At 42.9% G+C, this 17613-nt stretch overlaps 1 protein-coding gene across 1 annotated transcript; it reads right to left on the reverse strand.

Annotated features, from left to right (window-relative positions):
- Positions 1-1775: 1775 nt before the first annotated feature.
- MRPL15 (mitochondrial ribosomal protein L15) lies at positions 1776-17283 on the reverse strand. The gene is made up of 6 exons (XM_063709286.1): positions 16951-17283; positions 14166-15586; positions 12900-13054; positions 12129-12294; positions 6859-6982; positions 1776-2295 (listed from the first exon to the last, which is right to left on the reverse strand). Exons 2-6 carry the CDS (start codon positions 14271-14273, stop codon positions 1958-1960), a joined length of 891 nt encoding a protein of 296 aa, XP_063565356.1. The 5' UTR covers positions 14274-15586; positions 16951-17283; the 3' UTR covers positions 1776-1957.
- Positions 17284-17613: the final 330 nt, after the last annotated feature.

The following is a 17613-nucleotide window of genomic DNA, read 5'->3' on the forward strand; positions in this document are numbered from 1 at the left end:
TTGAAAGATAATCTTGGTACATAAATTATTTTGTAAATAGAATCTCAGAAGAGCAATATATGAGATCAATAAGCAAACAAAACAAATATTGCATTGTTGAGGTTTTCAAATTTTTTTATTTTTAAGAAAATAACTAGCCAGGAATCATTTTATTTCTACTGTGGAAGTATTATGAATTATTCAAGATCAATCTTTAATTGCTCAATGTAAATTAAGCCTTCATATGATTTGGATATAAAGTGTCTTTCAGAAGCTAAATAATCATACTAACCGCTCCCTTGAGCCCGGGATGCAGAGGTTGCAGTGAGCTGAGATTGCACCACTGCACTCCACCCTGGGCAACAGAGGGAGACTGCCTCAAAAAAAAAAAACGTATTAACTGCTGAATCTTTTACATTAACTAAGCTTAATTCTCACATTATCAATTGTTTGTATTGCTCATATAATATTTGAACCATTTTTTCAAAATCAGTTGTAATGACTGAAAGATAAAGGTCTCTAATGTCTGAGATAAGTAAAAGGATATCAATTAATACTAGAACACTTACCTTCTTCAAGAAAAATATGTTAATGGCTTAATCATGATTGTCTACTTTTGAGAGACAGGACTCGCTGGATTTCCTAGGCCGACTAGGAATTCCTAAGCCTAGCTGGGGAAGGTGACCACACCTACCCTTAAACACGAGGCTTGTAACTCAGCTCACAGCCGACCAATCAGGTAGCAAAGAGGGCTCAGTAAAATACACACTAGGCTAAAAGCAGGAAGTAGAGAAATAGTCAAATCATATATCGCCTGAGAGTACAGGGGTAGGGACAATGATCGGGATATAAACCCAGGCATTTGAGCAGGAAGTGGGCAACCCCCTTTGGGTCCCCTCCCATTGTATGGGAGCTGTTTTCATTCTATTAAATCTTGCAACTGCACACTCTTCTGGTCTGTGTTTGTTACAGCTCGAGCTGAGCTTTTGCTCACTGTCCACCACTGCTGTTCACTGCTGTCCCAGACCCACCATTGACTTCCACCCACTGGATCCAGCAGGGTGTCTGCTGTGCTTCTGATCCAGAGAGGTGTCCACTGCCGCTCCCAATCGGGCTAGAGGCTCACCATTGTTCCTGCATGGCTAAGGGCCCAGGGTTCATCCTAATCGAGCTGAACACTAGTCACTGGGTTCCACAGTTCTCTTCCGTGACCCATGACTTCTACTAGAGCTGTAACACTGACCGCATGGCCCAAGGTTCCATTCTTTGGAATCCGTGAGGCCAAGAACCCCAGGTCAGAGAACAAAAGGCTTGCTGCCATCTTGGGAGTGGCCACCACCATCTTGGGAGCTCTAAGAACAAAGGCCTGCCTGTAACACTTTTACCACAGAATTGAGAAAATAAATTCATTTGTAATTTTTGTTTCTCTCACCTTCAATGTCACTGGCAAACATACTGCCTACCAGCTACTCCTCAGCCTTACATCTTAAGCATACGTCCTGATCTTACTCTTCGAGTTGAGGGTTTACCATCTTGACATTGGGTAGCCGTGTTTCCCTGAGGCTACAGATTAAGAGGGGTCACCAACTCATTCCATCTGCTCTCATCTCGGCAGAGCAGGCCTACAGGTCAATCCCATTCCACTTGTGCATTCATTCTGATCTGTAACAGTAACAAGGCCTGGATGAAAAGATCATTGAAAAAACAAACTAGAAATAGTCTAAAATAGTTGTCATTTTCCTTCCACAGACTATCAGGGAGTTTGTATCTTTGAGACAGAACCCACACAGACTCAGTTTCTCTATGCAGTCCTTGTTTCCTGCCATTTAATTTTAGATGAAAATGAGACATATGAGTACACTGAAAAGTAACATCACCATCTGGAAAATTATACATAAGGAAAATGCAATGAGGGAATATAGATCCTTCAGCTCCTATTCCAGTACTCTTTAACAACTCTGCTTCCTTGGACGGGAATTCATGAGGTATAATACTTAAGGAGATTTTCATCTGTAGGTTTTAGGATTTTCTTATCGGCCATATTCACCACCCATCCTGGAGCAAGACCAAAGAAAATCTGCCTTGGATCCTTCCTAGTACAGAGCATTTTGAAGAGTTCATCTTTAGTGATATCAGGTAAGATATAACCATACTTCCTGGCGAGTTCAAGTCGTGCTTCAGGAAATTTGGCAGGATCCGCCAGGTACCCACGGTTCTTTGCATCAGTGTAATATGGTACCAGTTCTTCTGGTGGAAGCATTCTTTTTGGAATGGGTTGTCCACGAAGAAAGAATGGAACAGGTTTGCATACAATGTCTAAATTTAAAAAGTGAGATGCAAATATTAGCTCCTAGACATACCTAGAGATGTAACTCTAACATAGAGATGTAACGCTGTACCATAGAGATGTTACAGAGTTTCTCTTGATTATTAATTTTTATTATTTTTTTTTTTTGAGACGCAGTTTCACTCTTGTTGCCCAGACTGGAGTACAATGGCACCATCTCGGCTCACTGCAACCTCTGCCTCATGGGTTCAAGCAATTCTCCTGCCTCAGCCTCCCAAGTAGCTGGGATTATAGGCACATGCCGCCACGCCCGGATCATTTTGTATTTTTAGTAGAGACGGGGTTTGACCATGTTGGTCAGGCTGGTCTGGAACTCTCGACCTCAGGTGATCCACCCACCTGGGCCTCCCAAAGTGCTGGGATTACAGGCATGAGCAACCATACCTGTATCTGGAAAACCAATTTTACTAAAATGAGTTATCTTAACTAAAGAGCAGGCAAAGAAATCTTATGTGAAACAAACCAGGAATGCTGCATAACCCCAGTTCTGTTTTCAAACATTTTAAAGGACCCCAGACACGTGTTCTGAAAGTGAGATAGTGAAAAAAAGGCCTATGCACAAGATATCACAGATGCCACAGGGCCTTTAGATAGCTTAGAAAGCAATTACACAAATAGATAACTATATGAATACAACTGACACTCTACTCATCGTGTTAGCAATGCAACCTTAACCAAAGCTGGTTACAGAAATCAAAACAGTACTAAGGAAATTACTGAGAACCTCAAAATAATAGTACATATGTCACAGAGCAGTTACAAAGTTTACCTGATGTAATCCACAGAATCCATTCACACATGTATAGTATTTGGTATACAATGAGACAGATGTTAACTATCACCCACCAGGGCATAAGCTCTGTGAAGGAAGGGACTTTTTTTTTTTTTTGAGACAAAGTCCCGCTCTGTCACCCAGGCTAGAGTACAGTGGCATGATCTCGGCTCACTGCAACCTCTGCCTCCCAGACTCAAGTGATTCTCCTGCCTCAACCTCCCAAGTAGCTGGGATTACAGGCATGCACCACCATGCTCAGCTAATTTTTGTATTTTTAGTAGAGATGGGGTTTTGCCATGTTGGCCAGGCTGGTCTTGAACTCCTGAACTCAGGTGATCCACTTCACTTGGCCTCCCAAAGTGCTGGGATTAAAGGCGTGAGGCCACTGCGCCCGGCCAGGAAAGGACTTTTGACTCTTGCACTATCGTCTCTCCATCAGCTGGAACAGTATCTAGCAAACACTAGCCTCTGGCTGTTTGCTGAATGCAAGAATCTGACAGCTGTTTTATACAACTCTAATATATTGCATTACCTAGCAGTATCTCCACACAGGGCAAATGAGAAATGGTGATTAGGAGGTACTCCAGGCAGGCCACTCACAGAAATGAGAACTGGAAGCTATCTGCTAAGGGTCAAGACCAAGAATTAGAAAGCAGAGCCACCTAAAGCCAGGTCATGCTCTGGATAAACCATCCTACCTACTTCACCTACAACAGAGGGTAAGTAAATAGTGGATGTCCTTGAATCATCAAGAAAGTATCTTCAAAATATACTTAAGAAAGAAATTTGTAGACCAGGCACAATGGCTCATGCTTTTAATGCTAGCACCTTGGGAGGTAGGAGAATTGCTTGAGCGCAGGAGTTCAAGACCAGCCTGAGCAACATAGTGAGACCTCATCTCTACAAAACATAAAACAAAAAAAAGTTAGCATGGTGACATGCACCTGTAGTCCCAGTTACTCAGGGGGCCTAGGTGGGAGGATTTCTTGAGCCCAGGAGTTTCAGATTGCAGTGAGTGGAACTGCACTCTAGCCTGAGAGAGCAAGACCATCTCAAATGAAAAGAAAAAAAAAAAATTTCTGGCCCGGCATGGTGGCTCACACCAAGGATCACTTGAAACCAGGAGTTTGAGACCAGCATGGGCAACACAGTAAGACCCCTATCTTTATAAAAATCAAATTAGCCAGGCATGGTGGCACACACCTGTAGTCCCAGCTACTCATGAGGCTGAGGTGGGAGGATCACTTGAGCCCAGGAGTTGGAGGTTGCAGTCAGCCTTGATCACACCACTACATTCCAGCCTGGGTGACAGAGTGAGACCATGGTGCAAAAAATTTTCTATAACTTGGAAAACTAAAGTACAACAAAGTAAATTATTCAGAGTCAAAATTACTACTAAGTGATAAACCTGTGATTGGATTTGTTTTATTACTTTTTTAAACAAAAAGCTCCTGCGACAACCTGCAGAGCTGCTGCAGAGAGCCACGCACAAGAGCATCAAGGCTGAGGGTGCCTCTGAAGATGCCAGCTCAGTGTGGCAGAGGGCATCTGGCTAGAGAACAAACTCCACCACCACATTCTGTGGTAACAATCACTGAAAAACACACTAACGCCAAAGTCCTTCCAAAATGTCTGTGACTCTTTTAAAAATGCTGGTTTTCATATTTGAGGCAGCTTACCCTAAAAACTGAGTGATGGACCAAAATAAGACAAGATGCTCATCTATAATAAACTAGAGGGAAAACGGAATCAGCATGTTGGCAAATTTTTTTTGTTTTTTTTTGAGACAGTCTCACTCTGTCACCCAGCCTGGAGTGCAGTGGCGCGATCTCAGCTCACTACAACCTCTGCTCCCAGGTTCAAGGGATTCTCCTGCCTTAGTCTCCCGAGTAGTTGGGATTACATGCGCCTGCCACCACACCCCGCTAATTTTTGTATGTTTAGTACAGATGAGGTTTCACCATGTTGGCCACGCTGGTCTAGAACTCCTGACCTCATGTGATCCGTCCATCTCAGCTTCCCAAAGTGCTGGGATTACAGGAATGAGCCACTGCGCCCGGCCTTTGATGAATATTTTTAAAACGCTTTCAATTATGGGAAAAAGTAAATGGTAGTTATTTGTTTCAAACTCTACATACAGATGACACAAATCCTTCCCTTTTTCCCTTTTATATATTAATTTTCAAAGAATTTTCTTCTAATCATGCAATTTGGCCAGGAAATGTTTAACTCCCATTTGAATGTAAAAGCATCAAAGAATCCTTTGTAAAGCATTTAGTCAACAAGTTACATTTGGTTGTCATCTCTGCAACTTGAAAAATCCAATTAATTTATTCAACAAAATTTAAGTGAGCCTCTTCTAGATACCAGGCATCGCTCTATGTGCAGGAGATACAGCAGGTAGCAAAAGGTCTCCATCATCCTGAGAGATGGGAAAGAAAGAATGAACAGAGAAAGAGAAATGAACTCATACTTTGTCAGCTGGTGATAGCTGCCAAGGGCAAACACAATGCAGGGCAAGGGGACAGGATGTGACTGTGCATGTGTGCGTGTGTGCGTGTGCATGTGTGTACATATGCTCTTTTATTTAGTACAGGTGAGAAAGATCTCCTAATAAGCAGAGACCTGGAACAGTGGGGCCCAAAGCCATGAATATTCCAAGTGGGGGAAGCTCCAGGCAGGAGGAACAGCAGAGGCCAAGGCTGAAGTACACAGTACACAGGGCTCAGTGTATGGAGGAAGGCCAAACCAGGTGGCCAGTAAGGGAATGGAGGGAGCAGGGGAACACCAGGAGGGACAAGAGCTGGTGCAGATCACAGCCAGCCTTGCAGGAGCAGCATGGACACCACTGCAGGTTTTGTGCAAAGGAGTGACAGTCCAAGCTTTAAAAGGAACCTTGTGCCACGTCACTCCACTACAGATGGAAGCAAAACAGAGAGGCAACCTGAGGGCCCACAGTTATCCAGGCAAGAGGACAGTGGCTAGGACAGACTGGCAGTAGCTGAAGAAGTGGTCAAATGTGGACACAGTTTGAAGAAACAACTCAAAAGATTTATGAGGGCATAAAAGAAAAAGTTCAGGACTCCAAATTTTGGATAGACTTGTCATTTACTTACATAGGGAAGACTACAAGAAGAGCCAGGCTGAGGTAAAAGAGAAAAGAGAGGCTGGGCGTGGTGGCTCACACCTGTAATCCCAGCACTTTGGGAAGCTGAGAAGGGTGGATCATTTGAGGTCAAGAGTTCAAGACCAGCCTTGACAACATGCTGAAACCCGCCTCTAGCCAAAATACAAAAATTGGCTGGGTGTGGTGGCAGGCACATGTAACCCCAGCTACTCCGGTGACTGAGACAGGAGAATCGCTTGAACCTGGGAGGCAGAAGTTGCAGTGAGCAGAGATTGCGCCACTGCACTCCAGCCTGGGCAACAGAGCAAGACTCTGTCTTAAAAAAAAAAGAGAGAAAAGAGACATTTCAGATATGCTATATTTGAGGTCCCTGCTAGACATTCAAGAGAATTGGCAAGGCAGGCAGATGCAGGTCTACAGTTCAGGGGAGGGGCTGAGAGCCTTTTTTGCCCTTGGTGTATGTGTCAGCAACAGGCTGTATTCTTTAAATCATAATAATCCATATGGTAGATGTAGATCAATACTACATCCAAACTACTACCAACATTTGCCATTCACTAAGTAATTTAAAAGTAGTAGCCAACATGAGACAAAGAGAGAAAGAAGAAAATGACCGTGGAACAAACTTACCCAGACTTCTTGGATCATAGAAGGCTGTAGTAACAACACCACCATTTTTTTCAATGGCAGCAATAGCTAGTTCTGAAGCCAACTGTACTTCAATATTAACTTTCGCCGTAAAGGTGTCAGCACCCTGAAATATGTCAAAACAGTCTGTTGGTAAACAGCTTGGCTAAAAGTAAATTAATTATGTCAAGCTTCCTTTTTAGACAGTGTTTTTCCCTCCAAAGTGCCTATAACGTAACAATACAGTTAGTCCTGCATATCTGTGGGTTCCACATCTGTAAGTCAACCAACTTGAATGGATAATTTTCGGAAAAAAAGTAATAATAAAAAATAAGGCTGGGCGCAGTGGCTCACGCCTGTAATCCCAGTCCTTTGGGAGGCCAAGGTAGGTGGATCACCTGAGGTCAGGAGTTCAAGACCAGCCTGCCCAACATGGAGAAACCCCATCTCTACTAAAAATAAAAAAAATTAGCTGGGTGTGGTGCCGCGCGCCTGTAGTCCCAGCTACTCAGGAGGCTGAGGCGGGAGAATCGCTTGAACCCGGGAGGGGGAGGTTGCAGTGAGCCAAGATCGCGCCACTGCACTCCAGCCCGGGCTACAAGAGTGAAACTCCATCTCAAATAAAAATAAAAATAAAATAAGGCCAGGCATGGTGGCTCATGCCTGTAATCCCAGCATTTTGGGAGGCCAAGGCAGGAAGATCACCTGAGGTCAGGAGTTTGAGACCAGCCTGGCCAACATGGTGAAACCCCGTCTCTTAAAATACAAAAATTAGCCGGGCATGATGGCGGGCACCAGTAATCCCAGCTATTTCGAGGCTGAGGCAGGAGAATCACTTGAACTCGGGAGGCAGAGGCTGCAGTGAGCTGAGATCACACCACTGCACTCCAGTCTGGGAGACAGAGCAAGACTCCATCTCAAAAAAAAAAAAAAAATCAATACAACAATAAGAAAACAATTCTTTTTTAAATACAGTATAACAACTATTTATATAGTATTTACATTACTTTCAATGGCAAAAGCCACAATTACTTGTGCACCAACCTAATATTAGGTATTATAAGTAATCTAGAGATGATTTAAAGTATATGGGAGGATGTGGCAGGTTATATGCAAATACTAGGCCATCTTAGAGACTTGATCATCTGGATTGTAGTGAGAGGAGGCGGTCATGGAACCAATCCTAAGGGATGACTATAATTCCTGTTTTAAATATCTCTGCTTCGAGGTCCTATCACTTTTTTTTTAACATTTTATTTAGGCTACCTTGTTTTACTAATTTTCAATCCGTGTAAGACTGACTACATTTCCATTTTATGTACACCTACTACACATTCATTCCTGACTTCATTAATAGTAGGCTGCTTAATCCTCATAACAACCTTATGATAGGATTATTGCTATCCCGACTTCATAGATGGAAATACCGACTTCATAGATGGAAATACCAACGCACAGAGGTTGCGTTGCCCAAGGTCACAAAGCAAGTATTCTAGTCCAGGGAGTTTAGTCACAGCATCTGTATTCTTAACCACAACATTATGCTGTCAAACATAGATTAAAAACTAATCTTCCTTATCCCTAAGTAAGCAAGAGGCCAGCAGGAGGTTAAACAGGGGAATATGCAGGCTGGAGCAGGTGGAAGAACAGAAAATCTGACAAAATCTGAGCTTTGGAGAAGTTGGCCTCACTAGGGAAAAGAAGACAATAGAAATTTCACTTTGCATTCACTATTGACTTTATTATAGCCTCTAAGCTGAAAAAAAAAAAAACCTCCAATTTTTCCTAGAATAGTCAACACTAGAAAATGTAGTTCTAGGCCGGGCGCAGTGGCTCACGCCTGTAATCCCAGCATTTTGGGAGGCCAAGGCGGGTGGATCACGAGGTCAGAAGATCAAGACCACCCTGGCTAACACGGTGAAACCCTGTCTCTACTAAAAATACAAAAAATAAATAAATTAGCTGGCCGTAGTGGCGGGTGCCTGTAGTCCCAGCTACTCAGGATGCTGAGGCAGGAGAATGGCGTGAACCCAGGGGGCAGAGCTTGCAGTGAGCCGAGATCGCGCCACTGCACTCCAGCCTGGGTGACAGAGCAAGACTCCATCTCAAAAAAAAAAAAAGAAAAGAAAAGAAAATGTAGTTCTAGGCCGGGCGCGGTGACTCAATCCTAGCACTTCGGGAGGCCAAGGAGGGCGGAGTACTTGATGTCTGGAGTTTGAAACCAGCCTGGCCAACATGGTAAAACACCATCTCTACTAAAAAATACAAAAAGTAGCCGGGCATGGTGGCATGTGCCTGTAATCCCAGCTACTCGGGAGGCTGAGGCAGGAGAATGGCTTAAACCCAAGGTGGAGGTGAAGGCTGCAGTGAGTCGAGATTGTGCCACTGCACTGCAGCCTGGGCAACAGAGCGAGACTCCATCTCAAAAAAAATAAAAAAGACAGAAAAAAAAAGGAAAATGTAGCTCTGAACTCTGAAAAGTTAAATTTTTGGTCACAGTCAGGATGTGCTATATTTTTCTCTAATTTCAAAGCAGATTCTGATAAAAGCAAAAAGATGGCAGCATTACCACTCTATGGCAACAGAAAGCTTTCATGAAGCTGAAAGAAAGTGGCTCCCAGTTTAGCTCCTTCTATTATTAATTTTTCATGTATTTCAAAAATATTCCATCAATTCTAAGATGCATTTTCACACTTTTTTTATATCCAATACTGGTATATGTTTAAAATCAATAGTACCTTTGATTCAATAAAACAGGGTCTTGCTGTATCATTTGTGATTTTTAAGCAATCCATAGTTTGCTTAACCATCTCCCTATTTGGGGGCATTGGTGTCAGTTCCAGTATTTTCAGTAGTATAAATAGCATTTTTAGGACTATCTTTATATCAGGTTTCTTTCATTTTGCTTTTCCTTCAGAACATATGTTTCCAAATTGATAATTTTGTGCTAAAGGATCAAAACTGTCTTATTATTCACTATTTACTGCAAATCTGAAATCAGAGAAGTAAATCAGTTAATAGAGCTATAAATAATGTGTCATTGCAATTACTTGACCAGTGCCCTGGGGTAAAGTTTTCAGGGTTATTTTTATTAATCTAATAGACAACACCTAAGGATGTTGGGATGTGCAGTTTAAGGGCTGATAAGGTCATGGATTTCCATATGTTAAGTTACATGTGTATTTCTTTATATACACTCAGGGTAGAATACTGAGGCTTAATCTTGTATTTGGTATTCTCTTTTCAAATTACTTTATTTGGAAAGTTTTTATCCATACAGTTCACTTTTTCAAAGGAATCTGAAAGGTTTTTTCATAAATATATGCTTCCCTCTAGTGGACACTAACTTACCTATACAACTGTATTATTGGCAAACAGTAGTTGATTAACAATGTACAAAAAATTTGGCCGACGGGTGGCTCACGTCTGTAATCCCAGCACTTTGGGAGGCCGAGGCAGGCGGATCACCTGAGGTCAGGAGTTCAAGACCAGCCTAACCAACACGGTGAAACCCTGTCTCTACTAAAAATACAAAATTAGCCTGGCATGGTGGCACATGCCTGTAATCCCAGCTACTTGGAAGGCTAAGACAAGAGAATCGCTTGAACCCAGGAGGTGGAGATCGCAGTGAGCCGAGATCGTGCCACTGCACTCCAGCCTGGGTGACAGAGTGAGACTCCATCTCCAAAAACAAAAAAAAAGCAGAAAATTAGCTGGGCCTGGTGGCAGGTGCCTGTAACCCGAGCTACTTGGGAAGTTAAGGCAGAAGAATCACTTGAACTCGGGAGACAGAGGTTGCAGTGAGCTGAGATGACACCACTGTACTCCAGCCTGGGCCACAGAGTGAGATACTGTCTCAAAAAAAATAAAGAAGAAAGTAAAGCAATGAATCAAAGCGCCTGCCCTCAAGGGAGCTTATATTCTAGTGGGGAAGACAATGAAAACAAATGCATAACTTGGTAATAAATGTCAAGTGCTCATATATATTCAAAGAAAAATACTTTGGGCAGAGTAAAGGAAACAGTGTGACTCCTGAAGCAGGGCAAGTGCTCTTTTAAAAAGACTCTCAAAAAAGACCTTCCCGGCCAGGCGGGGCGGCTCACATCTGTAATCCCAGCACTTTGGGAAGCTGAGGCGGGCAGATCACCTGAGGTCAGGAGTTCGAGAACAGCCTGGCCAACATAGCAAAACCCCACCTCTACTAAAAATAAAAAAAATTAGCCAGACATGGTGGCACGCACCTGTAGTCCCACCTACTCGGGAGGCTGAGGCACGAGAATAGCTTGAACCTAGGCAGCAGAGGTTGGCAGTGAGCTGAGATCGCGCCATTGTACTCCAGCCTGGGAGACAGAGTGAGACTCCATCTCTACTAAAAAAAAAAAAAAAAAAAAAAAAAGATCTTCCTGATACGTTGACATTCAAGCAGAGAACCAAAAGAAGGAGGCGCCGTGGGCGGTGGCTCACGCCTGTAATCCCAGCACTTTGGGAGGCCGAGGTGGGTGGATCACAAGGTCAGGAGTTCAAGACCAGCCTGGCCAATATGGCGAAACCCCACCTCTACTAAAAATATAAAAAATTAGCCGGGTGTGGTGGCGCACGACTATAGTCCCAGCTACTCAAGAGGCTGAGGCAGGAGAATCTCTTGAACCCAGGAGGCAGAGGTTGCAGTGAGCCGAGATCGTGCCACTGCACTCCAGCCTGGGCAACAGAGCGAGACTCCATCTCAAAAAAAAAAAAAAAAAAAAAAAGAAGGCAAGCTTTACAGATATGCAGAAGAGCAGCATTCCAGGACCAAGGGACAGAGCCCTGCCATGATAGCATGACAGCTTTCCAAAACCACAGCAATCACCACTACATAACAGTTATAAACACAAATGGGCTAAAAATAAAGGGGGTAGAGTACTGATTACCTGGAAATCAAAAATATCCTCCTACGGGCCAGGCATGGTGGCTCACACCTGTAATTCCAGCACTTTGGGAGGCCGAGGTGAGCAGATCACTTGAGGTCAGGAGTTCAAGATCAGCCTGGCCAACATAGTGAAACCCTGTCTCTACTAAAAATAAATAAAATTAGCTGGGCATGGTAGTGGGTGCCTGTAATCCCAGCTATTCAGGAGGCTGAGGCAGGAGAATCACTTGAACTTGTGAGGTGGAGGTTGCAGGAGCCGAGACTGCGCCACTGTACTCCAGCTCAGGCAACAGAGCAAGACTCCATCTTAAAAAAAAAAAAAAAATCCTCCTATATAACACCAAAAGATCTAATCAAGACTTACCTCCTCAACCAGCTGGACACCATAATCCCTTTTAAGTGGCTGGATGGTCACACCTCTCCCATTGACAAGCTGGGTTAAGTCAATAGGTTGACTAGGATCAACACGACCCAAATCAATAAGATACTGCAGTCTATTGAGACTCAAAGGCTTATACTGGCGTCTGAAACTGTAAAACAAGAATGTAAGAGTTGGAAAACTCTCATCTTCCTGTAACTTCTCGAAATCAACTCAAAGCTTTGTCCTGTGTTTTCCTCCACCAATTTTAATTATTTAACTAAACAAAACCCTCTTGAGTGTAACACAAACATGTAATATTGCTTGGTTTTGGGTAATGAAAAGAAACCTGTACCACCTTTGTTCCACTAAAAATTATTTCCCTCTCTAAGCATTTACTTCACTTATTTACACAAATAAATCTGTGGAAAATTTAACTTACTATGGAGCTCAAAGTAATAATGGTAGTTATCATTTATTAGGTGACTACAGTGGGCCAGATTTTTATGTATACTGTCTATTATTGCTCATTCTTTTAATAACCATTAGAGCTGGCATTAGAATCTCCATTTTGCAGGTCTAAGTGCAATGTCTGGGCTTCTTTTCCTTTTAATAATCCAGGCAAGATTTCATTACCAAAAAATGGTTCAGGGGAACAGTAGCAAAAGTTTGCTTCAAAGTGAATTTACAATTTCCACCAAATTTCTACCAAACTATTTTTAGGTGCTTTTTAATGGAAATTGGGGACCTGTACTTTAAAAAGCAAAGCAACCTTACCTATGTCCTTCGTTAAACCCGTATTTTGGGATTCGGATGTAAAATGGAGTCTGGCCTCCCTCAAAGCCCAAGCGGGGCCGGGTTCCTCTTTGCCTTTCTCCTTTATGGCCTCTGCCACATTTTCTACCTCTTCTCCGACCTCTTGGTCTTCTCTCCTGCAAGGAAAGAAGAGAATTTTATGAATTTCAGATGCATTTCTAAAAACTGCATTTCAGCTCTTCACTTTTTGTTATGCTGTTCATTCACCCAGCCCACCAGTGCTAGCTAACACTGTTGTGTCAAGCATGTCCTAGTTGCTCAAAGGTCCACACACTCTGTTAGCATCTTTGCCTCTAAAGACATAGCTAATTCTTGTAACCAAAGTCCAAGTGTGTTTCAAAAGCAAAAAGTAAAGGTTAGGATGGGGATAAGGTTTTTATAATAGGTTGAAACCGAAAAAAATCCTAGAATGAAATATTCACAACATTTTAAATGATAGTCAAGAATTTATTTTGAAATTAATTGTAAACATGCAAATGTTATTCATAAACCTGTAATTTTATTTGAAAACTGATTTGTTGAAGAAAATCTTTTCCTTAATTTCCTGTCATTTCATGAAAGCAATGAACTGACTGTTAAAATGACAGTATATTGTCAACTAACAGCTTTTCTAGCTGTATTTAGTGAACTGCAGAAGGGACAGCTGCAATTTAGATCTTTCCAATGAACATAAAGATACACGGGGAAAACATTTCATTTTAAATCCAATTTTGAATGACACAATGACTTTGCAGTTTCAGCGAGTCGGCTTCTCCGCCTGGTATCTTTACACTTTTAAACATAACCTTATTAAGAACTGGGTGCGGCCGGGGGCGGTGGCTCACGCCTGTAATCCCAGCACTTTGGGAGGCCGAGGCAGGCGGATCGCGAGGTCAGGAGTTCAAAACCAGCCTGGCCAACACGGTGAAACCACGTCTCTACTAAAAATACAAAAATTAGCCGGGCGTGGTGGCGGGCGCCTGTAATCCCAGCTACTCGGGAGGCTGAGGCAGGAGAATTGCTTCTGGGCGACAGAGCAAGCCTCCGTCTCGGAAAAAAAAAAAAAAAAGAACTGGGTGCACGTGGAAAGATTTCCCTCTGGGCAGTAAGGGAGAACAGGCACGAGGCAATCCTACTTTCATCCCAACACCCTCCCAGAAAGGGCAGTTCTCCTAATGACAGGGAGAGAAGGGCCGCTTTCATCGCCCGGGTCCCCAGCGCTTCCCCGCACCGCCACCACCCATTTACCGGTTTCTTGGAGCCGGGATTCGGCTTTAAGTTGGCCAGGCTCACACGCGGCAGGCCCCGGAGTAGGTCCAGGGCCCGGGCCCCACCGCCCTGCAATGGACCGGCCATAACCCGCAGATCCAAGAACTTTCAAGGGCGCCCTGAGCTGCTCGGAGGCCACGTGGTCTCGGGGGCTGCTTTGTGGCCGTGGCCCCGCCCCTGTCGCGCTGCAGCCGCGCGCGCAAGCCCGGGACTCGGGCAGAGGCGTGGGAGTCTGCAACCTTTTCTCGGTTGTCCTTTTAGTTCTTTGGGGATGTGATCTTATTTTCCGAGATCCTGCTTTGTCCTCGGGGTCCCTTTTAATATTCTGAACGTAAAACCTTCTCTTTCGCCAAACAAGAGCATGCACTAAAAACACTGCGTTAAATAAAGGATCTTTTTTGAGTCAGTGTTGGGCCTTGCCTGTTTGTCTGGGCCGTGTCTTCTCTGAGGTCAATGCAGAACCCAGAGTAAAGCAAAGTGAGCTGTCAATTATTAGCTTTTGAGCTTGCGTAATTATACACCGTGAGGTACGAAAATAAAACAGTGCACCTATCAAAATGCCTGGCTAATAACCAATCTTTGAATAAGACTCGAAGTGTAAACTCTCATCCGTGTGCATCTGTATTGTTTTGAGTGAATCGCAGTTAGTAACCACCTATTGTTAATGACTGGCGCCATACTGAACGCCTGGTGTATGCCAGACGCTGTATTAAATAAGCCTTACTCGATTTACAGCCATTCTAGAGGTAAATGGTGTTACTACATTTTACAGTTACAACAGGGAGGGCTTAGCAAGGTCCGATAGCTTGACCAACTTCTTGCAACAAGCGGCAGAGCCAGGATTCAAACGTACACTGCTTCCTACTATAAAAGTATTTTTAGAATGTAAAATTGAGTATCTGCATCACAAAATACGAACATTATTACTCGAAAAATACCAGCTCTTCTTTTTTCTCTCAAGTGAGTTAAATATAGAAAAGACTGTTCCTTTCTTTTTCTTTCTTTTAGTAATGGTTTGACATTTCACTTGCTGGGGAGTTTTTTCTGCTAGTTCTAACTAGTAATCACAAATAATGAAGGTGAGACAATTTTTGGAGGGCGTCTGTCTCTAGGTTTAACTGCGTCTTTTTTAAGTTCCTTTAAATCAAGTGTAAAATAACTACATAAAGAAAAAGTCGTATTCATTCCTTCAAGTACTATTTATAAGTAAGACACTGAACTTGTTGGAAATACACATGGATGAACTCAAATAGGATTTCATTCCCAAGTTGTTTGAAATCTAGTAGGGAACAGTTTCCAAAAGTGAATTATTATTATTATTATTTTGAGACAGAGTCTCGCTCTGTTGCTTAGGCTAGAGTGCAATGGTTCAATCTCAGCTCACTGCAACCTCCACCTCTCTGGTTCAAGCAATTCTTCCGCCTCCGCCTCCTGAGTAGCTGGGATTACAGGCGTTCACCAGCACGCCCCGCTAATTTTTTTTTGTATGTTTAGTAGAGACGGGTTTTCGCCATGTTGGCCAGGCTGGTCTCCAACTCCTGGCCTCAGGTGATCCCTCTGCCTCGGCCTCCCAAAGTGCTGGGATTACAGGCGTGAGCCACCGCGCCTGGCCCGTGAATGTTTTTTAAAAGTTAAAAAGTAGGCCTCTTGTAGACGAATTAGCAAAAACAAAATATATGAGTTCGATAAAATGATATGATGGTAAAGTCTAGATTCTATTTAGAAGCACAGAAGAAATAGAATGGGGTGTGGGGGGAAATAGAACCTATTTTCTGCCTTTAATGATTTTTGGTTTGTTTGTTTGAGATGGAATCTCACTCTGTCGCCCAGGCTGGAGTGCAGTAGCGCCATCTCGGCTCACTGCAGCCTCCCCTCCCAGGTTCAAGCGATTCTCCTGCCTCAGCCTCCCCAGTAGCTGAGATTACAGGCATGCACCACCACGTACAGCTTTTTTAGTTTGTTTGTTTGGTTGGTTTTTTAGTAGAGACTGGGTTTCACCACGTTGGCCAGGCTTGTCTGAAACTCCTAACCTCAAATGATCCACCTGCCTTGTCCTCCCAAAGTGCTGGGATTACAGGTGTGAGCCACTGAGCCCAGCCTGCCTTTAGTGATTTTTAATTCAGTAGTTTTCATTATGTTTTTATTAAACTTTCCTACCTTTGGCAAGAAAATTGCAAAATATAATTGCAAACTGTACCCTAATTTACAGAAAAGTGCACAATTATTTTCAGTCCCCAAAAAATCATTGTTTGCATTAAGTAATGAACTTCTTGATTAAGTGTTAATGCCAGTAATGTTTTTTATCATGGAAAATTTTTTCATTGAATAAATAAAATACAAGAAATATGCTGCACTTCTTGGAAGTAGAAGTCGTATGGGTTATATAATGTTATTGGTGGACATCAGTTAATAATAATGGGAATAACAATTGTTGACAGTTAATTGTAGGCTACGTGTTTGTTTATCCCATATCCAACATGTTGATTAAGCATATAAAACTGTCAAAATAATTTGATGAGTTTCGTTTGTGTTGTAAGAATGTAAATTAAGGGTGTGTGGTCAATAAGTCAACAATCTTTACCTTAAGTATATAGTAGTTTTATGTCATCCTCATAATTGCACAAGTCATATTTATTACCCACCTACATGCTTGGGATGTGCTAAATCCTGTTTAAATCAAGTTAACAAGAACTTGTAATAAAAACATTAATATCTCAACAACTATTTAAGGTCCATCCTGATTCCAACCCCAGTTGATAATAACTGCTGAATACATTACATAATAACAATGAAGCCGGGCGCAGTGGCTCACGCCTGTAATCCCAGCACTTTGGGAAGCTAAGGCAGGCGGATCACCTGAGGCTGGGAGTTCGAGACCAGCCTGACCAACATGGAGAAACCCCATCTCTAATAAAAATACAAAATTAGCTGGGAGTGGTAGTGCATGCCTGTAATCCCAGCTACTCAGGAGGCTGAGGCAGGAGAATCGCTTGAACCCCGGAGGCGGAGGTTGTGGTGAGCCAAGATCGCGCCATTGCACTCCAGCCTGGGCCACAAGAGCAAAACTCTGTCTGGAAAAAAAAAAAAAAAAAAAAAAGAATGAAATGATACAATTTGAACTGCTTTGGAAGACTTCACACACTGCCACGAAATCTTCCCCAATCTATATATATATCAGCACCTGACAGTGTGTTAACATAGATTAATTCCTTTGAGTTAATTATTTTTCTAAAAAATTTTTTTTTGCCGGGCGCGGTGGCTCATGCCTGTAATCCCAGCTCTTTGGGAGGCCAAGGTGAGCGAATCACGAGATCAGGAGTTTGAGAACAGTGTGACCAACATAGTGAAACCCTGTCTCTACTAAAAATACAAAAATTAACCAGGCATGGTGGCATGAGCCTGTAATCCCAGCTACTCAGGAGGCTGA

The sequence above is a fragment of the Gorilla gorilla genome, chromosome 7 (genome assembly GCF_029281585.2).
Source record: "Gorilla gorilla gorilla isolate KB3781 chromosome 7, NHGRI_mGorGor1-v2.1_pri, whole genome shotgun sequence".
In the NCBI taxonomy this organism is placed as follows: domain Eukaryota; kingdom Metazoa; phylum Chordata; class Mammalia; order Primates; family Hominidae; genus Gorilla; species Gorilla gorilla.